Source organism: Propithecus coquereli, unplaced genomic scaffold (assembly GCF_000956105.1).
Source record: "Propithecus coquereli isolate 6110/MARCELLA unplaced genomic scaffold, Pcoq_1.0 Scaffold738, whole genome shotgun sequence".
In the NCBI taxonomy this organism is placed as follows: Eukaryota; Metazoa; Chordata; class Mammalia; order Primates; family Indriidae; genus Propithecus; species Propithecus coquereli.
Genome location: NW_012153485.1, coordinates 33,768 through 49,080, shown reverse-complemented (window position 1 = coordinate 49,080; position 15,313 = coordinate 33,768). Strand labels below are relative to the sequence as shown.

The window sequence follows — 15,313 nt, the reverse complement described above, 5'->3', positions numbered from 1 at the left end:
AACGGTCTGTGCTGATTTGTGCTGATTTTGCTACTTCTGAAGATGTGCCCACAGCCAATCAAGTAAGCGAGCGAGATCTGAGCTTGTTACCTAACCTCCAAATCGCCAAGTGACAGTGCTATCGACAGCATTCCGACCTCAGCCTCAGAAGAAGCCTCAAGCTCAAGCACGCCAGCCAGGACTGCCTCCTGGCGGGCGGGGGCCACACTCCCCTCGGAGTCCAGTGTTGGTCAGTACCGAGAAGGAGCCCAGGTCACCTCCCTGGAAAACAGGCCCATGGGGCTGATGTGAGGGGTCCACAGACCGGTGGTGGTCCCAGCCCTTTCCCAAAAGACAGGTAACCCTCGAGTTCCTGCTGGAGGAGCTGTCTTTCAGGAGACCGGTCGCGGCTCCCGGGTCCATCCGCCGAGTGTTCTCTGCACTCCAGGCCCATCGCCATCCATGCGTGGCCGCGGGCCTTCCGGGAAGCCGTCTGCGCTAGGGAATGGAGCGTGGGACGGGAATCCTCACAGACCGCATCTCCCGCCAACGTGGGCTTTTCTCCCACAGGCCCCGGACTGGAAGTGGGGAGCCCCCCGTGGACCTCCCCGGCACGGCAGCTGGTCCCGTGAAGCGAACTGGCAACAGGCAGGCCGATGGGAGACAAGGTGCACACGTTTATTCCACACATGAGGGCGTCAGGGGGGAAAGTGGGCACCCCGGGGGGCAGGTCTGGCAGCCTACACACGACATCTCCACGGGGGACAGTCAGCAGCTGTCAGGAAGGAGCGGGCCCTGGACACCCAGATGGGGCCCCCGGGAGCCTGTCTGGGGAAGGCCCGCTCCTCCTGCAGGACAGCCCACATTCCCGCTGGTCACCCTCGAGCTCCTGCCGGAAGACCTGTCTTTCTGGAGTTCAGAGAAAGCCTCTCCCTGTGTTCGCTGTTTTTCAAGCAACTTCAGCTCAAAATCATCAATTTACCAAAGTGGCAGCTGGGGGGCAGCCCGTCCTGACCTCCCGCCTGTGTGGGGGATGCCAGCCTGCCACTCTGTCCAGGGTCTGGCAGCTCCTGGGCGCTTGCCCGTGCCAGGGGGTCTGCCTGGCAGAACAGGGAGGACGGAGGCCCCAGGCTCGAGCTGAGGGGCCTGGAACCACCCTCCTGCCATCCCACTCGGGGCAGAGGTCAAACGCCGTGCCGGCGAGGGGGTCCCCACATGCGGGGGAGCTCAGCTGGGAGCCAAAGCCTGGACACCCCACTTGGGAGACAGCGCGGTGGGAAACCTCCCGGCAGGGGACACGCGGTGTGCGCCCCAGGGCTGGGGAGGCCGCAGCACACACAGGCTGCCGCCCCCACAGGCCTGAAACAGCGTCAGGTGCTGGAGTAAGAGCGTCCTTTCATCCCAGCAAATCTCGGAGCGCAGCACTGAGGGGCCAGCGGGGACCTGGTCTCTGTGGGGACACGAACACTCACGTGTGTGAACACAGCACACTGCCTTAGAAAATAAGCCTCACGCAGGGACACGCGGGGCCTTCCCCTCATGAACGTAACACTTAGGTAGGCGCTGACGTTAGGCAGGGGATGGAGCCGTCCTCGTAAGCGGGGACCAAACACCCGAACAGCAGCGTGCAAACGAGGAGCTTCAGGCAAGAGCTGTCGCCCTACTCGGTGTTAGCACATGTGCTGAGAGAGGCGCGAGCCCTGGTGCCCCCAGACTCGCCACCGGGGCCTGTTCCCCTGCCCGTCCCTGCCTCTCCTCACCATAGAAGAGAGAAGGAAGGTGAAGACTTCCAGAACGTTCTCTTGGATTCTCTAGGAGGTTGGCCATAGATGTAGAATTTCTACAGGCTACCTTTTTAAACAAAAAAAAAAAGCGCCAAAAACTAAAAAGATATTTTCCAATCTACGCCTGTGTCAGGGTGCGTAGGGGGGTGGTTTCTCCCCTGGGGGGAAAGAGGCTGGTGCATAGCGCGGCGGGGCCTGGGGCGGAGGCCCGGAGCTGGAGGCCGGCTGGGTGGGAGGCTGCGTGTCCTCGCACAGGAAGCTGCCACAGGGCTGCAACAAACAGAGAGGGTGCCCGTCAGCAGGTGAGACCTGCCCTACGCCGTCCACGTGGGGGCTCCACCCAGGTCCTGCGGGGCCCAGGGCCCTCCTGGAGAGAACCGCCCGGCCCAGCTGAGGGTGGGAGAGAGGGGCTGCGGCCGGGGCTTTGTTGGCACAAACTCAGCATCAAAGCCACGTGGGGAGACCCCCAGAAGAGTCCACTCTGCACATCCAGGGCTCCGGGACCCCTCAGGCCACCAGCCTTTTGTCTGACTCCAAAACCAACACGGGCAACTGGGAGCTGGGGCCCTGGCTCACCCAACACTTTGTATTTTAGGGAAAAAACCAAAAGCATGGATCTCTGCAGCATGGCGTGATGGTTCACTCTGTCTCCTGGGCCACAGCGCTGACCAGGCACGTGGTCAAATGCCAGTCTGGGTGCTGCTGTGAAGGCATCGTTCCAATGAGACATTTAAATCTGCCGGCTTTGATGGAGCAGCTGACCCTCACTAAAGGGGGCCTCATCGCCCACTGAAGGCCTCAGGAGGAAAAGACCAAGGAGCCCGCGGAGGAGGGACCCAGACTCAGCGTCGGCCCAGCCCTACGGGTTCCAGAACTGCAACCACCTGAGTCGTCCCAAGCCGGCGGCCCCTCTGCTCACACATGCGCACACACCCCCCCGACCGGGTTCTGTCCCCGGAGAACCCCGACTGGCACAGAGACTCGCTCCAGCAGTTCTGAGATGAGAAGCATGCTGGGAAATGGCGCGGTTTTCAAATCAATGAAATTTTCAGTCTTTCTCCATCTGGCAACAAAGCTTTTAGTTTTTTTGCTTTATTCCCCTGAAGTTCTACGGGGTAAAAAACTCCTTCTTAAAATCAGTATTTAAATAAATAAACAGAAAAACTCCTCCTTCCCGTAACTCAGGACAAGTTTCTTAAACTCTGATCTACCAGCTGTGCCGCGGTGCTGAGCGGTCGCCTGCCTGTCCGCGACTATCGCTGGACGCAGCCCCACACGGAAGGCCCAGGAGCCAGCAGGAGGGTCCTCACCACCACCGTGCTCGGCAGGGACTGCGGCCTGGATCTCAGGATCAACGGCTGGGCCCTGGCTAGCCTCCGTCTACTTCTCCCTCAGACATACACGTCCTTCTAGCCCCAGGGCACAAAGGAGCCCTGAAGAACATTCTAGAGAACATTCTCTGTTGGGGGCTCTCGGCTCAACCCCTGCAGTGTCCTGATGTTCCTGTCTACAAGGAGCCAAGCAAACCATGGAGTGAACCCCAGGAACCATGAGTCAACCCCCAGGAACCACGGAGTGAACCCCAGGAACCAGGGAGGGAGGAACAGGAAATTTGTCAGTAAGGGGACAAAAGTCAAACCTCTGCCAGTCCTTGTCCACACGCCCACTGCTGGCCGCCCAGGCTCCCTGCATCTGGCCCCAGGGCGACGGCTCAGTGCAGGGCACACGGACCCGCTGGGCTCTTCCTTCCCACTAACTGCTCACATGGCCCCAGCCCACAGGGTCTGTCACGTGGGAGCATTTTTGCTGCACACGACCCCAACAGAAGCTTCAAGTATTTCCCTGTGGACCAAACAGCGTCTCTCGTGCTCTTCTCCCAGGAAACACGCAGCATCTCAGCCGACTGCCTTCTCCATGGGACTGGTCGCTAACGCACTTGCAGTGACGCGCCCACACGCGCCGGCGTGGAGAGCCAGCCTGGCCCCTGGGGGCCGCCAGGCCTCCAGATTGGAAGAGGGGAGTGTCTGTTCTTCATGAGAAGCCAGAGCCTTCGAGGTGGAAGAGGAGGCCGCAAACGCTCTCAGGACACACGAACCCACCCGCGTCCCACAGTCAGGGTGTCATGGGGGCAGTGGGTCCCCCACCTGCCCACGACGGGGCTCTGCTTCCCATCGCCGCAGCACCGCAGGGAAGGACGCACACTCCTGCCGGCCAGCCCGCGGCACCGGCGCAGCTCAGGCAGCCCGAGGTCCCGGCACCCGACGGGAGGGACGGGCTGACGCGGTCCCTTTCTCCCCCTCCCGTTCCCCACGGACACGTGGTGCTGAGGATGGAAGACGCCGTGCAGGCTGCACTCCTGGCCGCAAGTTCCTGGCGTCCACACGATCCCAAGTTGGTGTCTGTCAGATGGCGGCCAGACCCCCGTGGGAGCGCCCACCCGGCCCCGCATCCCCGCAGACAGTCCTGCCAGGCGAGTCTTGAGTTCTGGGCTTCGCAAACTTCCCGCAGAAGATGCGGAGAGTGGGGCAGAGGTCCCGGGCAAGGCGGCTGCTCCAACAGTGCCCTCCATGCTGCCGTCCCCGGGGTGGGGCCGGGAGAGGGAGGCCATGGGGCTCAGTGGCCTCTGCCATGCCACCCGGATGCGCCTGTCCTTGGAGTGGCCACCACATGGTCATTTAGGAACAGCCCCTTCCCAAGCCACGGCAGCAGAAACGGCCACAGCACCCACGACGAGGGGCCTCATCTTCCGGAGTCGGGAACTCCCCCGCCCGGGGACCGGGCCACCACCTGTGAGCCACTCCACCAGACCAGACGGCCCCCACCTCACATGGGGCCTCTCTGACAGGAGCACAGGGCCCCCACACGGCCCGGGGAGCATGACCCCCACTTTATTGTAAGGTGCGAGGAGGACACTGGGGCACAGAGAAAGGCTGTCCTCCACAGGGCCGATCCGGACCACGGCCTCTGGCCACCCCCACCCCACAGGTCCCGGGGGCTGGGCCCCCACCTGGAGCTGCCGGTCCCTGCTCCCTCCAGGACGTCCCTGGCACAGGCCCCCACTCCGGCGGCGAGCTGAGACCCTGCCCAAGCCTGGCCACTCAGGGTCGGGGACCTGACACTCAGGCGGGGGTGTAAACCTGCCCCAGGCAGCCACCGTTTCCAGGCAAGACTGCGCTTCCCGCCGGCTCCACCCACCAGGAGTGGGTCCCCCGCGGACACCTGCAGACGTGTGGCTTCTAGACCAATGACCCCCGCCTTCGTCCTGCCTGCCCCCCCCCCCCGGCGCAGAAGTGTGTCACGCACACGTGATAGGGTCATGAACCGTCACAGCCAGCCGACACGGACCACTCAGGGGACGCTGCTGCTGTCACTGCAGAATCCGCCAGTCAGCCCGGCCCTATGGGTAAGCACCCCACCCGGAAGGGAAGCCGGACCTGCATGGACCAGGGGCTCCCGGCTCTGCCCCGGGGTGCTGGGTGCGTCTAGAACGGTCCTGGCACACAGCTGGCAGTGCCCCTGCCTGCAGTGGGCAGAGACTGTGCAGCACCCACCCTGCCCGGCACCCACGGGGGGTGGCCACACAGGGCCAAGGCGGGCAGCACCGACAGGGGCCCAGAGCGACCCAGGACAGTCAGGGTCTGTCCCCCGCACCATGCCCGGCACCTTCCTGCTACACAAAGCAGCAGCTGAGACCAGGCGTGGAACCGGGCTGAGCCAAGGCTCCCACAGAAACGGGGGCCCCTTCCCTGAATGGTCTCCAAGGTCCACAGCATTACACAGGGGAACCCTGAAAAAACCACCATTTTGTCAATGAAGTTTGGCTGGATCCTGGCAAATCCACCTAAGTAACCGCTGTGCTCATGGACACATGGCCACCTGGCAGCCGGGGCCCCGCTCACACTCACAGGAAGCTGCCCTGACCTGAGAGCACCATGCGACTCCCAGCCCACGAAGAGTGAAGACCCCCAGGTGCCAGCTGTCCCTGTGAGGAGGCCACACCCTGTTGTCACCCCCAACGGCCCGCCAGGCTGGCTCCACATCCACACTCCCTAAACCAGGGGACCGGCCCCGTCCCGTGCGACCCCACTAGGGGACGCTGGCCCTACCTGCAGGGGCAGAGGGTAGGAGGAGCAGGTCGGGATGGTGGTGGGCGGCTGGCAGAATCCCGCGTAGGCCAGGACCTGCTGGGCAGGGCTGTACAGGATCTGAGGCGGGGCGGACGGGCCGAGAGCCAGCTGGGACAGAGGCACCTGTCGCAGGACAGAAGACAGGCAGGTGGTCGGCACAGCAGTCCTCACGCCCGCCCAGGCCGCACCCCTTGGCCACGAACTCCGCCCTGCTCTGGGGAGCCCCATCCTCAAGCTGGGGAAGGGGAGTTGGCCCCTCCTGTGTGGGTCCAGAAGGAGGGTCCCCGTGTCCTGGACACTGTTGTCACCTAGACCGGCTGTGCTGCCATCTGTCCCTGGGACTCACAGGCAGCCAGTCACACCAAGGGACACTGGCTGAGGCTCTTTGGTGTGTTTTTGGGACAAGCAAGAAAACCACTCTCAGAGCTGGTCGGGAGCACGGCTCGGGGCGGTCCTCCCAAATCCACTGAGCCGGTGGGCACACCCTTGGGGGCACAGGGACCCCTCAAGGAACCAGGGGAGACCAAGGGCTGCCAAAGGCCTCAGGGGTCCCGCTCGGGCGGTTATAGCTCTCAGGAAACGGAGGGAGGCTCTGGCTCACGCCACCACTGCCCCCACTCGGAGGGGCCCGGGGCTTCCAGGCACCGGCAGCCTCCGAGACCAAAGGTGAGGGGGACTGCGCAGCGGGGTGTGGGACGCAGAGCCTGCGCCGGGGAGGGCGAAGGGGGCTGAGCTGGAGTGGCCCTGAGGATGGGGCCCAGGCACACAGAGACCAAAGCGCCCCCCAGGACGCTGAGTCGGCCCCGGGGGATCCTTCTGGAGACCTGGGACCCGAGGGCTAGAGCTGGGGTGCCAGCTTGTTTGGGAGCGCGAAATGCCCTGACAGACTGAGAGGCTACATAGCGCATCTTGGGAGACGTCCACACTGAGTCACTAAAAACGCCAGCGACCAGTCGCTGCAAGAAATCACCCAGGGAGGGTTTCAGCTGCCACGTCCATTTGCTGTGGCCCTGAGCTGACACTGGGCCCTCAGGAAGGGGTCCCAGCTGGGGGCCATGACTCACACTCCTGGGGGCTGCCCCCGCGCTGCCATCCCCTCTCCGGGGCAGGTGGCAGGTCTGCCAGAGGGGACAACCATGAGAATATCTGGTTTGGAACAAACAGATGCCCCAAGAGGACGGGAGAGCCACCCTAACACCCTGCAGACCTGACGGCCCACCCCAGGGGACACGGACCTGGGGTGCTGGCCCATGTCGAGGATGCCACTTACCATGTCCTTGAAGGCCCCCAGGACCGCGGCTGTGACGATGCCCAGGAACAGCCCCAGCACGTTCAGAACCGCCGAGGCCCAGAGCAAGCGGTAGAGGTGGACCACGTCCTGACAGCTGCGCACGCCGACAAACTCGTAGTAGGTGGGCGAGGGCTCTGCGCTGCACAGCGAGGGGACAGCGGTGTCACCAGCCCCGACCATTGGAGCTGTAGTCCGCAGACCTCACCTCGCTTGTTAAGCCAAGGCCAGCCACCCTCACAACCTGCGCCATGCAGGGCAGGGGAGGGAGTTAGCGCTGGGCCCAGTAAGCCCCGCACCTGGGGCGGCCAGCGAACCAGAGCAGCTTTGGGCCTCAGTCCAGAGAGGCCCTGAAGGGCCGAAGGTCTGGGACAGGCCCCATGAGTGGGCTCGGACACAGGCCTGCGGCCATAGCACAAAACTCCCCTGGGGAGTCTGGGTGCCCATGTCCCTGGGCAGGGTGGGGGAGGGTCGGACCACGAGGTCCCCAAGAAGTGACGCCAGCTGAGTCCTCAGGGCAGGCAGGACATAGAAGCTGGCCCCACCCGGACCTGAGCCTCAGGGCCCAGCTGCCCCAGCAGGGATGCTTGAGGGCTCAGCTCCACCCTCCATGAGGACCAAGGACATCCTCATGTCTGCAGCCTGTCCCGAGAGGACCCACTGTGCACGCTGCCTCCCCACTGGCTGGGAGACAAGAGAAGCCTCTTCCTGGGGAAGGAGGCGAGTGTAGCTCAAACCCCGGGAGGGTCCCAAGGAGCCCATGTTAAATTTCCTGCTGGTCGTGCATGGTGCTCAAGCTGTGAATGCAACTTTAAAAGAGAATAGGCCCCATTTCATCCTGCACATGTAGAACCAGTCGTCCCAGCTATTCAGTCAACAAGAAGAGTGTGACCACTGCCCGCTGGTCCGACGCTGCATGTGGGCAGAGCCAGGCACCAGGCACAGAGGGTCAGAGGTCCCCAGCCCCTGCCTGCCGGTCGGGCTGGGCTCAAGGAGGCTGCTTCAGGGGGGCTGCCCCTGGCCGAAGCCCACCACCCCTGGGGGGGCTGCCGTGGAGATTTGCAAAGCGTTTTCAGCAGCCCCGTGAATGCCACCGGCCCTTCCTCAGCATAGGTGAGGGGAATGCGGAAGATGGAGGGACGGGGCCACACAAGCAGGCTGGCCAAGGTGCTGGGCTGGCAAACAGCACAACGTCAGGGAAGGAGGAGGCCCTGCATGTGCCCCTCCCTGCAGACCCCTCACCTCTCGCAGGTATAAAGGTCGCAGCAGTAGCAGGTGTTGCTTCTCACCTTCAGCTGGCACTTACTGTTCCAGGAGTGGCAGGTGACCTGGGAGCAGAGAGACCCGGTCAGGTGGCCCCGAGGCCCCGAGTGCTCATTCGAGTAGGCAGGGCTGCCTGGTTCCCAGCAGAACAGGGAGGCGCGGGACTCTTCGCTGCAGGGGCCAGCTCGGCCACACGGGCCTCTGGGGCACGCAGGAGACAGAGCGGACCCCATCTCTCTCTGATCCCAGGAGTGGAGGGGAACCAGCCTCCACCAGGACAGGACACCAGGGTGCGTGGCAGGAAGGGCCCACGGGTGGGGACTGCACAGGGGCCTGGGGAGCTGGGGCACATCGGAACAGAGCGTGCCCAAGGGCTCCCTCCAGCAGGGCAGCCTTGGAGGAGACGCCTGCCACCGCCCGGAGACAGGCCGCACGAAGGCCCGAGGCACACGGAATGCCACCTTGCCCAGCACTCGACAACCTCCCGGCTGTTTGTGCAGAATCCCAGAACAGCTGGGCGTTGAGCCAGTGGGGGCGTCAGCCACGGAGTTTTCGTCTCCGTTTCCGCCTCCTCTGACTTTTGTGCTCAGTTTGAGAGGCCAAGTCTGGTTAAACTGACAAGTCTACACAGCGCTGGCGTGAGACACGAGAGCCCGTGTGGAGCCAGTGCTCCCGGCATGGTCCCAGAGAGGGTGGCGTGCCATCGCGCACCGTCGTGTTCCTGGCCTCTCACTCACTTGGAGGGAGAATGAAGTCAGGCTGCACCTGTCCTTGGCCCACAGTGTGAAAGTATTATCTTAGCTTTTTATTGCAATAATTAAGTCAGTAGAAAGTGCTAACTGGAAACGCCACATAGAATTGGACAAATAAATTCCAAGACTATTCCGTGTCAAAGAAGCCAGCCTGCAGCTGTGACTCCAAAGTAAACACGGTACGTTAAAATGGCAAGGCCAGCGCAAAAACAAACCGAGCTGTAAGTGTCACCACCCCCAGCTGTAAGCATCACCACCCTCTAACATGAGGAACCGTTAGAATCAAAACATCCAGATGTCGACCAGGGACACAGAAAACCTCACGGGGTCGGTGTAAACACCAAATGGCCTCACTCACCTCTGTCTGGTAGACGTCATATAAGTATCCTACCCCACTGGAGTAAAACTGGCATCTTCCTGTGGTGAGAGGCCTCGGCTCCTAGAGAAATGGACACACACAGATGGAATGGGAGGGTCGGCTCCAGTCAGGAGGGGTCAGGGGTGACTGCGGGCCTGTCTGCCCCAGGCTCAAGCCTCCCCGCCAGAGAACGCAAGCATGAGATTGCACGGCTCCTCCAAGGGCACTGGGCTCCTGCGTCCGGGTCGCGGCTGGTGGAAAGCTCAAGGGAGGGCACCCTCAGTCCCCACAGGCTGGGCTGACACGTCTTCTCCATCCGTCACCACAAGAGAGCAAAAGGGAGGTGCCTGTGGACCTTCTGAGGGGCACCCCTACAAGTCTACAGCACAGCCACCTGGACTCCTCTCTCTTTTCTTAAAAGAAAACATTTTTTCCCTACTAAGAAGACAGTAAAAAGGATTTCAAACTATTTGATGCATCCAACCAACCAGCCAATCATCCATCCACCTACCCATCCATCTAATCGTTCAATCATCTATGCATCCATCCACCCTTCCTTCCATTCATCCCCATCAACCCAACCGTCATCCATCCACCCATTCATTAATCCACCAACCCATCATCCATCATGATCCTTCCATCCATCCATCCATCCACCAACATCCATTGCATCCATCATCCACCCATCATCCATCCATCATCATCCTTCTATCCACCATCCATCCATCCGTCCTTCCTTCCATTCATCCCCATCAACCCATCCATCATCCACCCACCCACCCAATCGTTCAGTCATCTACGCATCCATCCATCGACCATCCATCATTAATTAATCCACCAACCCATCATCCTTCCATCCACCATCCATCCATCCATCCATCCATCCAACATCCAATGCATCCATCATCTACCCATCTATCCACCAACCCATCATCCATCCATCCTTCCTTCCATTCATCCCTATCAACCCATCCATCATCCATCGTTCCATCCACCCATCAACCTATCATCCATCTTTCCTCCACCCAGGGACACCATCCATCCATTAAGCCACCATCAATCCATCCATTTCCTCCACCCACCCATCCCACTCGAGCAAGGGCTGGTGTGTGGAGGTGCCCGGAGCCTCCACGCTGCGCTCGCGCCCTAGGAGGGCGGCCCCGGCCAGGACCACACAAGACGGGGGGCACAGGTGCCTGTCTCTGCCCATCTCTGGCCAGCAGACACGCAGCCAGTGGGTTCTCCAGCCGCGTCCTGCAGCCCTGGTGCCTCTCACAGGCGCTGCCTCAGCAGACCTTTTGAGCTCCCGACTCTGCCCCACGTCTACTTCTTAGGGTACCCTGGCGGGTCCTCTGCAGGCAGGGCACCAAGGCTGGGCACAGGGAGCCACAGGGAGGCACCAGGCCCCAGAGGGTGGGAGCAGCAGTGACAGTAACAACCACGGAGGCTGGGGAGGCGCTGGGCCGGCCCGCAGAGCCCTGGAAGCAGCCAGCAGAGCAGTGGCCAGTGAGGCCCCGCTGCACACAAGCAATCAGAGGACAGGGGCAGGTCGCCCCAGAACAAAGTCACAATCCTGCCCTGTTTCTGGACCTGAGTCCCCCGGAACCCACTGGCAACAGCGGCCAGGTCCCCAAGGGGATAGCCTATGACCCCAGCAAGGTGTGCTGTGGTGGATCCTCACTCCCCCCACCTTGCACGCTGCCCAGAAGGGCGTCCAGACAGCCCGAGGCTGCAGGACAGGAAGCATCGTGTGCTCTGTGATGGTGGCCTGTGGCAGGATCAAGGCCTCGCAACTTGTGTGGTCAGAGCCCAGCATGTCGACAAGGATGAGCAGGAACCTCTGCACTGCGCTGCCCAGTCGCACGTCATCAGAAACAGCACCGAACCTGGGCCAGGCCGTGGGCTGGGGAGGACGGCTGCACCTTTATAGCCCTGAGGTTCCACCCCAGGCCCCGTGGCTGGTGTGAGGGGCGGTAGCTGTGGTGGACTCCAGATGCCGCCTCAAATGTCTTCCCCAAGCAGCACTAAGCAGGAGAGGCTGGACCCCCGAGATCCAACTGTGACCTCACGTGGAAAAGGTAGCCACCTTCCTGAGAGGGCATGACCAGGGCGCACTGCAGGTGGAGACGCCCCTCTCTCTGCCACCTTCTGTCCCAGGGCAGGAATGCTTGGGGCCAGACCACCGCTCACGAGGTGACCCTCCACACACACGCTCACCCCCTGTGGGGCCACGGTAGGCTATGAGACGCCAGCAGTCCAGGCCCCCAAGGTGACCGGCTGGGACAGAGGGTCATAGCCACTGAGACCCTTGGCCAGGCACCGTATCAGCCCCCGATTCTACTCCTCCCTTCCCTCTCGGGGCTCTGTTCCCAGCAAGGCCTGCACATCAGCAACCGTCGAGCGTCTGCTTCCCGGACAATTCAGCCAGCGACTGGGTGTCAGTTCCATGTGGGTGACAAACTCAGGTGACAAACTCTCTGCCCTGTGAGCAGCTGCTGTTCTTCATGTGCACAATCACGCCTTGTGACGTGAAAACACTCTTTTCAGACGATAACTGAGGCCCTGCCAAAAAGGTCCAAATTCGTGGGTCGCCTGGAAGCCACCCTCACGTCTCCCAGCCCAAGAGCTGCCTCACCCACTGGCTCCGGGGCCCAGCCAGCTCCTGCGGGAGCCACACTTCCTGTCCCTGATGCAGCAGCACCATGGGTTTGGTTTCACTGTCCAATCTTGACATTTCAATCAAGATGAAATAACTCTCATTAGCTTGAATGAAACACAACTGTAACCTACCTCAGTCCACGCTCAATCTTTAACACAAGCTTAGTTTTTGAATTTACTAGGAAGCCAGAAACTGTGCTTCTCTGGGGATCCCTCAACCTCCTCTGGGACTGGCAAGGGAAGGAGCCGATGCCACTTGGCTAAGAAAGGGATTTTGCTTTGCTAAGCGGGTGCTCAGGAAGAACATTTCACGTGGTTTTTATTTCTTAATGGTCCACGTAAACTACCAGTAACAAGGTCGCCACATTCATCATGAGGCTGAAAACCAGGTAAAACCCAGCTAAACCCGGTCTGTCTTGGGAAGGCTGCAGATCACGCCCGCTGCCGGCTCCTGTGCATGGTTTCCCAGCATGTGCCGTGGCTGCTCTCTCGCTACAACGGCAGAGCTGAGTGGCTGCGACAGTGCTGCCCACAGGCCTAACATGGCTACACTCTGGCCCCTGGTCAGTTCACCCTACGGGCACCTGCCGCACGCAGGACTTGAGCGAGTGGTTGTGGCATGGGGGATGGACAGGGAATGGCCAGGAGGCAAGGGCACGCCCTCTGACACCACACGCCACTGAAGCTGCCCCCAAATCAGCCACTAAATTAAAACCTGGGCACTTCTCCGGCAGAGGGCATCCGCTGTGAGCTGGAACTGAAGCCTCAACTAACTGACCTGCAGCCGCACTGGGTCCTGTTTCTCCGAAAAACAGAAACAGTGACTCTCGCAGACGCCCAGGAGCACACATTGCCGTGGTCGGATGGGGGTCCCGTCCAAGCACACACTGCTCTGGGTGGGGCCCATGCATTGAGTCCTGCTCAGCCGCCTCCTGTCTCTTTGAGGAGTGGCCTGGGCGTCCCCGGGCCAGAGGTGGAGCCACGTCTTGGAGACAGACAACCAGAGGGCAGCCAGGTCTCCCCTCCAAATCCGGGGTTCCCAGAATGGCCTGCAGACCCATCTCCACTCCATCTCAGCCTTCGGAGACACAAGAGCAGGTCAGTTACAGCCAGGAAGCAGTGGCAGGTGACAGGTGAGCGTCCAGATAAGGCTCAGCCTGGTAGGGGCTGAAGCAGGAAGGAGTCTGCAGTCCTCTGGGCTTGGCCCATGTCTTCCCCAATCACGAGCATCTGGTGGGCCCTGAGTGTGGGGCTGCGGTGGGTATCAGGACACGGAAGTGAGGACCACACCCTCTCCGTCGGCCAGTGGGCCCAGGGCTGGCCTGGGCTGGCCGCAAGAGGGACGTGGAGACGGCCGTCTGTCGGCAGGAGCACCTGCCCACACCCCCTCCCGGAACCACGATTCACACTGGTTCTCTCCCCAGCAGTACACGCAGGGGCAGCCGTGTTTCCGCCAGCGGCGTCTTAGGTCCAAGGAGGCACTTCTGGACAACCACCCCACGGGCACGCCGGGGGCCCTTCCCGGGTGTGAGGGCTGCTCCATCACCCACCAAGGTGCCAACCCTGTCCTGACCCTTCACCACGCAGCCCTGCAGGGGAAACACGACTTAGAGAGACAGGCTGAGGCCCAGAGCCTGGAGACACCTGTGACACAACCACCAGGCAGCGTGCGTGACAAACTCTAACATCTGGTGTGTGGGTGCATGTGTGTGGTACGTGTGTGTGTGCATGTGTGGTGTGGGGGGGGCAGCGTGGGGGTATGTGCGGTGTGTGTTGTGTGATGTATCACATGTGGTGTCTGTGGTGTGTGGGGAGGTGTTACATGTGCATAAAAGTATGTGGTGTGAGATGCAAGGTGTGTGGTGTGTTTATGGTGTACGTGTGGCATGTGTGGTGCACGTGCATGGGGTGTGGGTGGCGTGTGATCAGTGGTACGTGAGGTGTGTGGAGTGGGGTGTGTGTGTGGTGTGTTATGTGGGGTGTGCGCGGGGCGTGGGTTGCGTGCGGTCGGCGATGTGTGTGGTGTGTTACGTGTGGTTAGCATGACGTGTGGGTTGTGGGTCGTGAGCAGGGATGTCCCCTCTGCAGGAGGTGCCAGGAGAGACAGCAGCACCCGTGGTGGGGACGGCAGTTTGACGTCTGGGCTGAGCTCCGCAAGACGGAACTCTTGTTTCTTCAGGGAAGCTTTTTGGCCCCAGCAGGCGAGCATGAACACAGACAAGTACTCACGATGTGCCGTGCCGCAAACACGCCGTCGACAATGGCACAGCAGAATGCCGCCACCACGCCAAAGCTGATGAACACCACTGCCGCCACCAGCTGCAACAAAGGAGAGGAACAGGTTCCCGGCTGTGACAAACACGTGTGTTTGGGCAGGGAGGAGGGCCCCGGTCTCAGAGGAACAAGGGCTGGGCCACACCGAAGAGGCCCCGTGGCTGGGACGTGTTTTGTCCTCTGCGGACATCGCAGAGGCACGCAGAGCTTCGAGGAAGAGGAGACCACGGCCCAGGTGTGCCGGCCCCACGAGCGCGGCCCGTTCCTGACACTCTGCCTGCTCCTCCCAGCCGGTAAAGCGGGGGCTTCCAGGCCCTCCGCCCTCCAGGACACCAATCTCCAGGGGGGCCTGTCCAGGCGAGGGCCATCAGCCCCAAGGTGACAGCTGTGGACTTGGCAGGTACCTTGCTGACGGCCTTCAGGGCCTCCCGTGGCCGAGCGCAGCCCACGGGTCCTGGGGCCCGTCAGCCCCACTCAAGGCCTCTGACCTCCAAGAGAAGCCAAGGGCCGCACTCCCCCAAGAAGGCTGACAAAGTCCCCGCGATGGCAGACCCTGCATGGCAGCTGAGCAGGGAGACAGGAAAAAAGCCCCACCCCCAGACCTCAGAGGAATGGAAAAAACTGTCAGGCCAATTCCTGATCTGCCTCCTCCGTGGGAAACGTGCACTGATCTGTACATGACTTCTCATGGTCCTATGAGTTCCTCCAGGTCAGTGGATTTTTAACTGTGCTCCAGGAGGATGCCAGTGTGCGTGCACGTGTGACCTGTGCACGCATCTGTGTACGTCTGTGTACGTGTGTGTGCACGTGCATGTGTCTCTGTGTGCATG

The 15,313-nt window shown here is 61.5% G+C and overlaps 1 protein-coding gene across 1 annotated transcript in view; it reads right to left on the bottom strand.

Annotated features, from left to right (window-relative positions):
• Positions 1–1,892: 1,892 nt before the first annotated feature.
• Positions 1,893–15,313, bottom strand: part of TMEM255B (transmembrane protein 255B) — a 28,366-nt gene continuing 14,945 nt past the window's right edge. The window contains exons 4-9 of the mRNA XM_012661826.1: positions 14,439–14,528; positions 9,552–9,632; positions 8,421–8,506; positions 7,161–7,320; positions 5,870–6,013; positions 1,893–2,033 (exon numbers count right to left, since the gene is read on the bottom strand). Of these exons, the coding sequence (XP_012517280.1) occupies positions 1,893–2,033; positions 5,870–6,013; positions 7,161–7,320; positions 8,421–8,506; positions 9,552–9,632; positions 14,439–14,528 (702 nt within the window). The remainder of the gene's footprint in view (positions 2,034–5,869; positions 6,014–7,160; positions 7,321–8,420; positions 8,507–9,551; positions 9,633–14,438; positions 14,529–15,313) is intronic.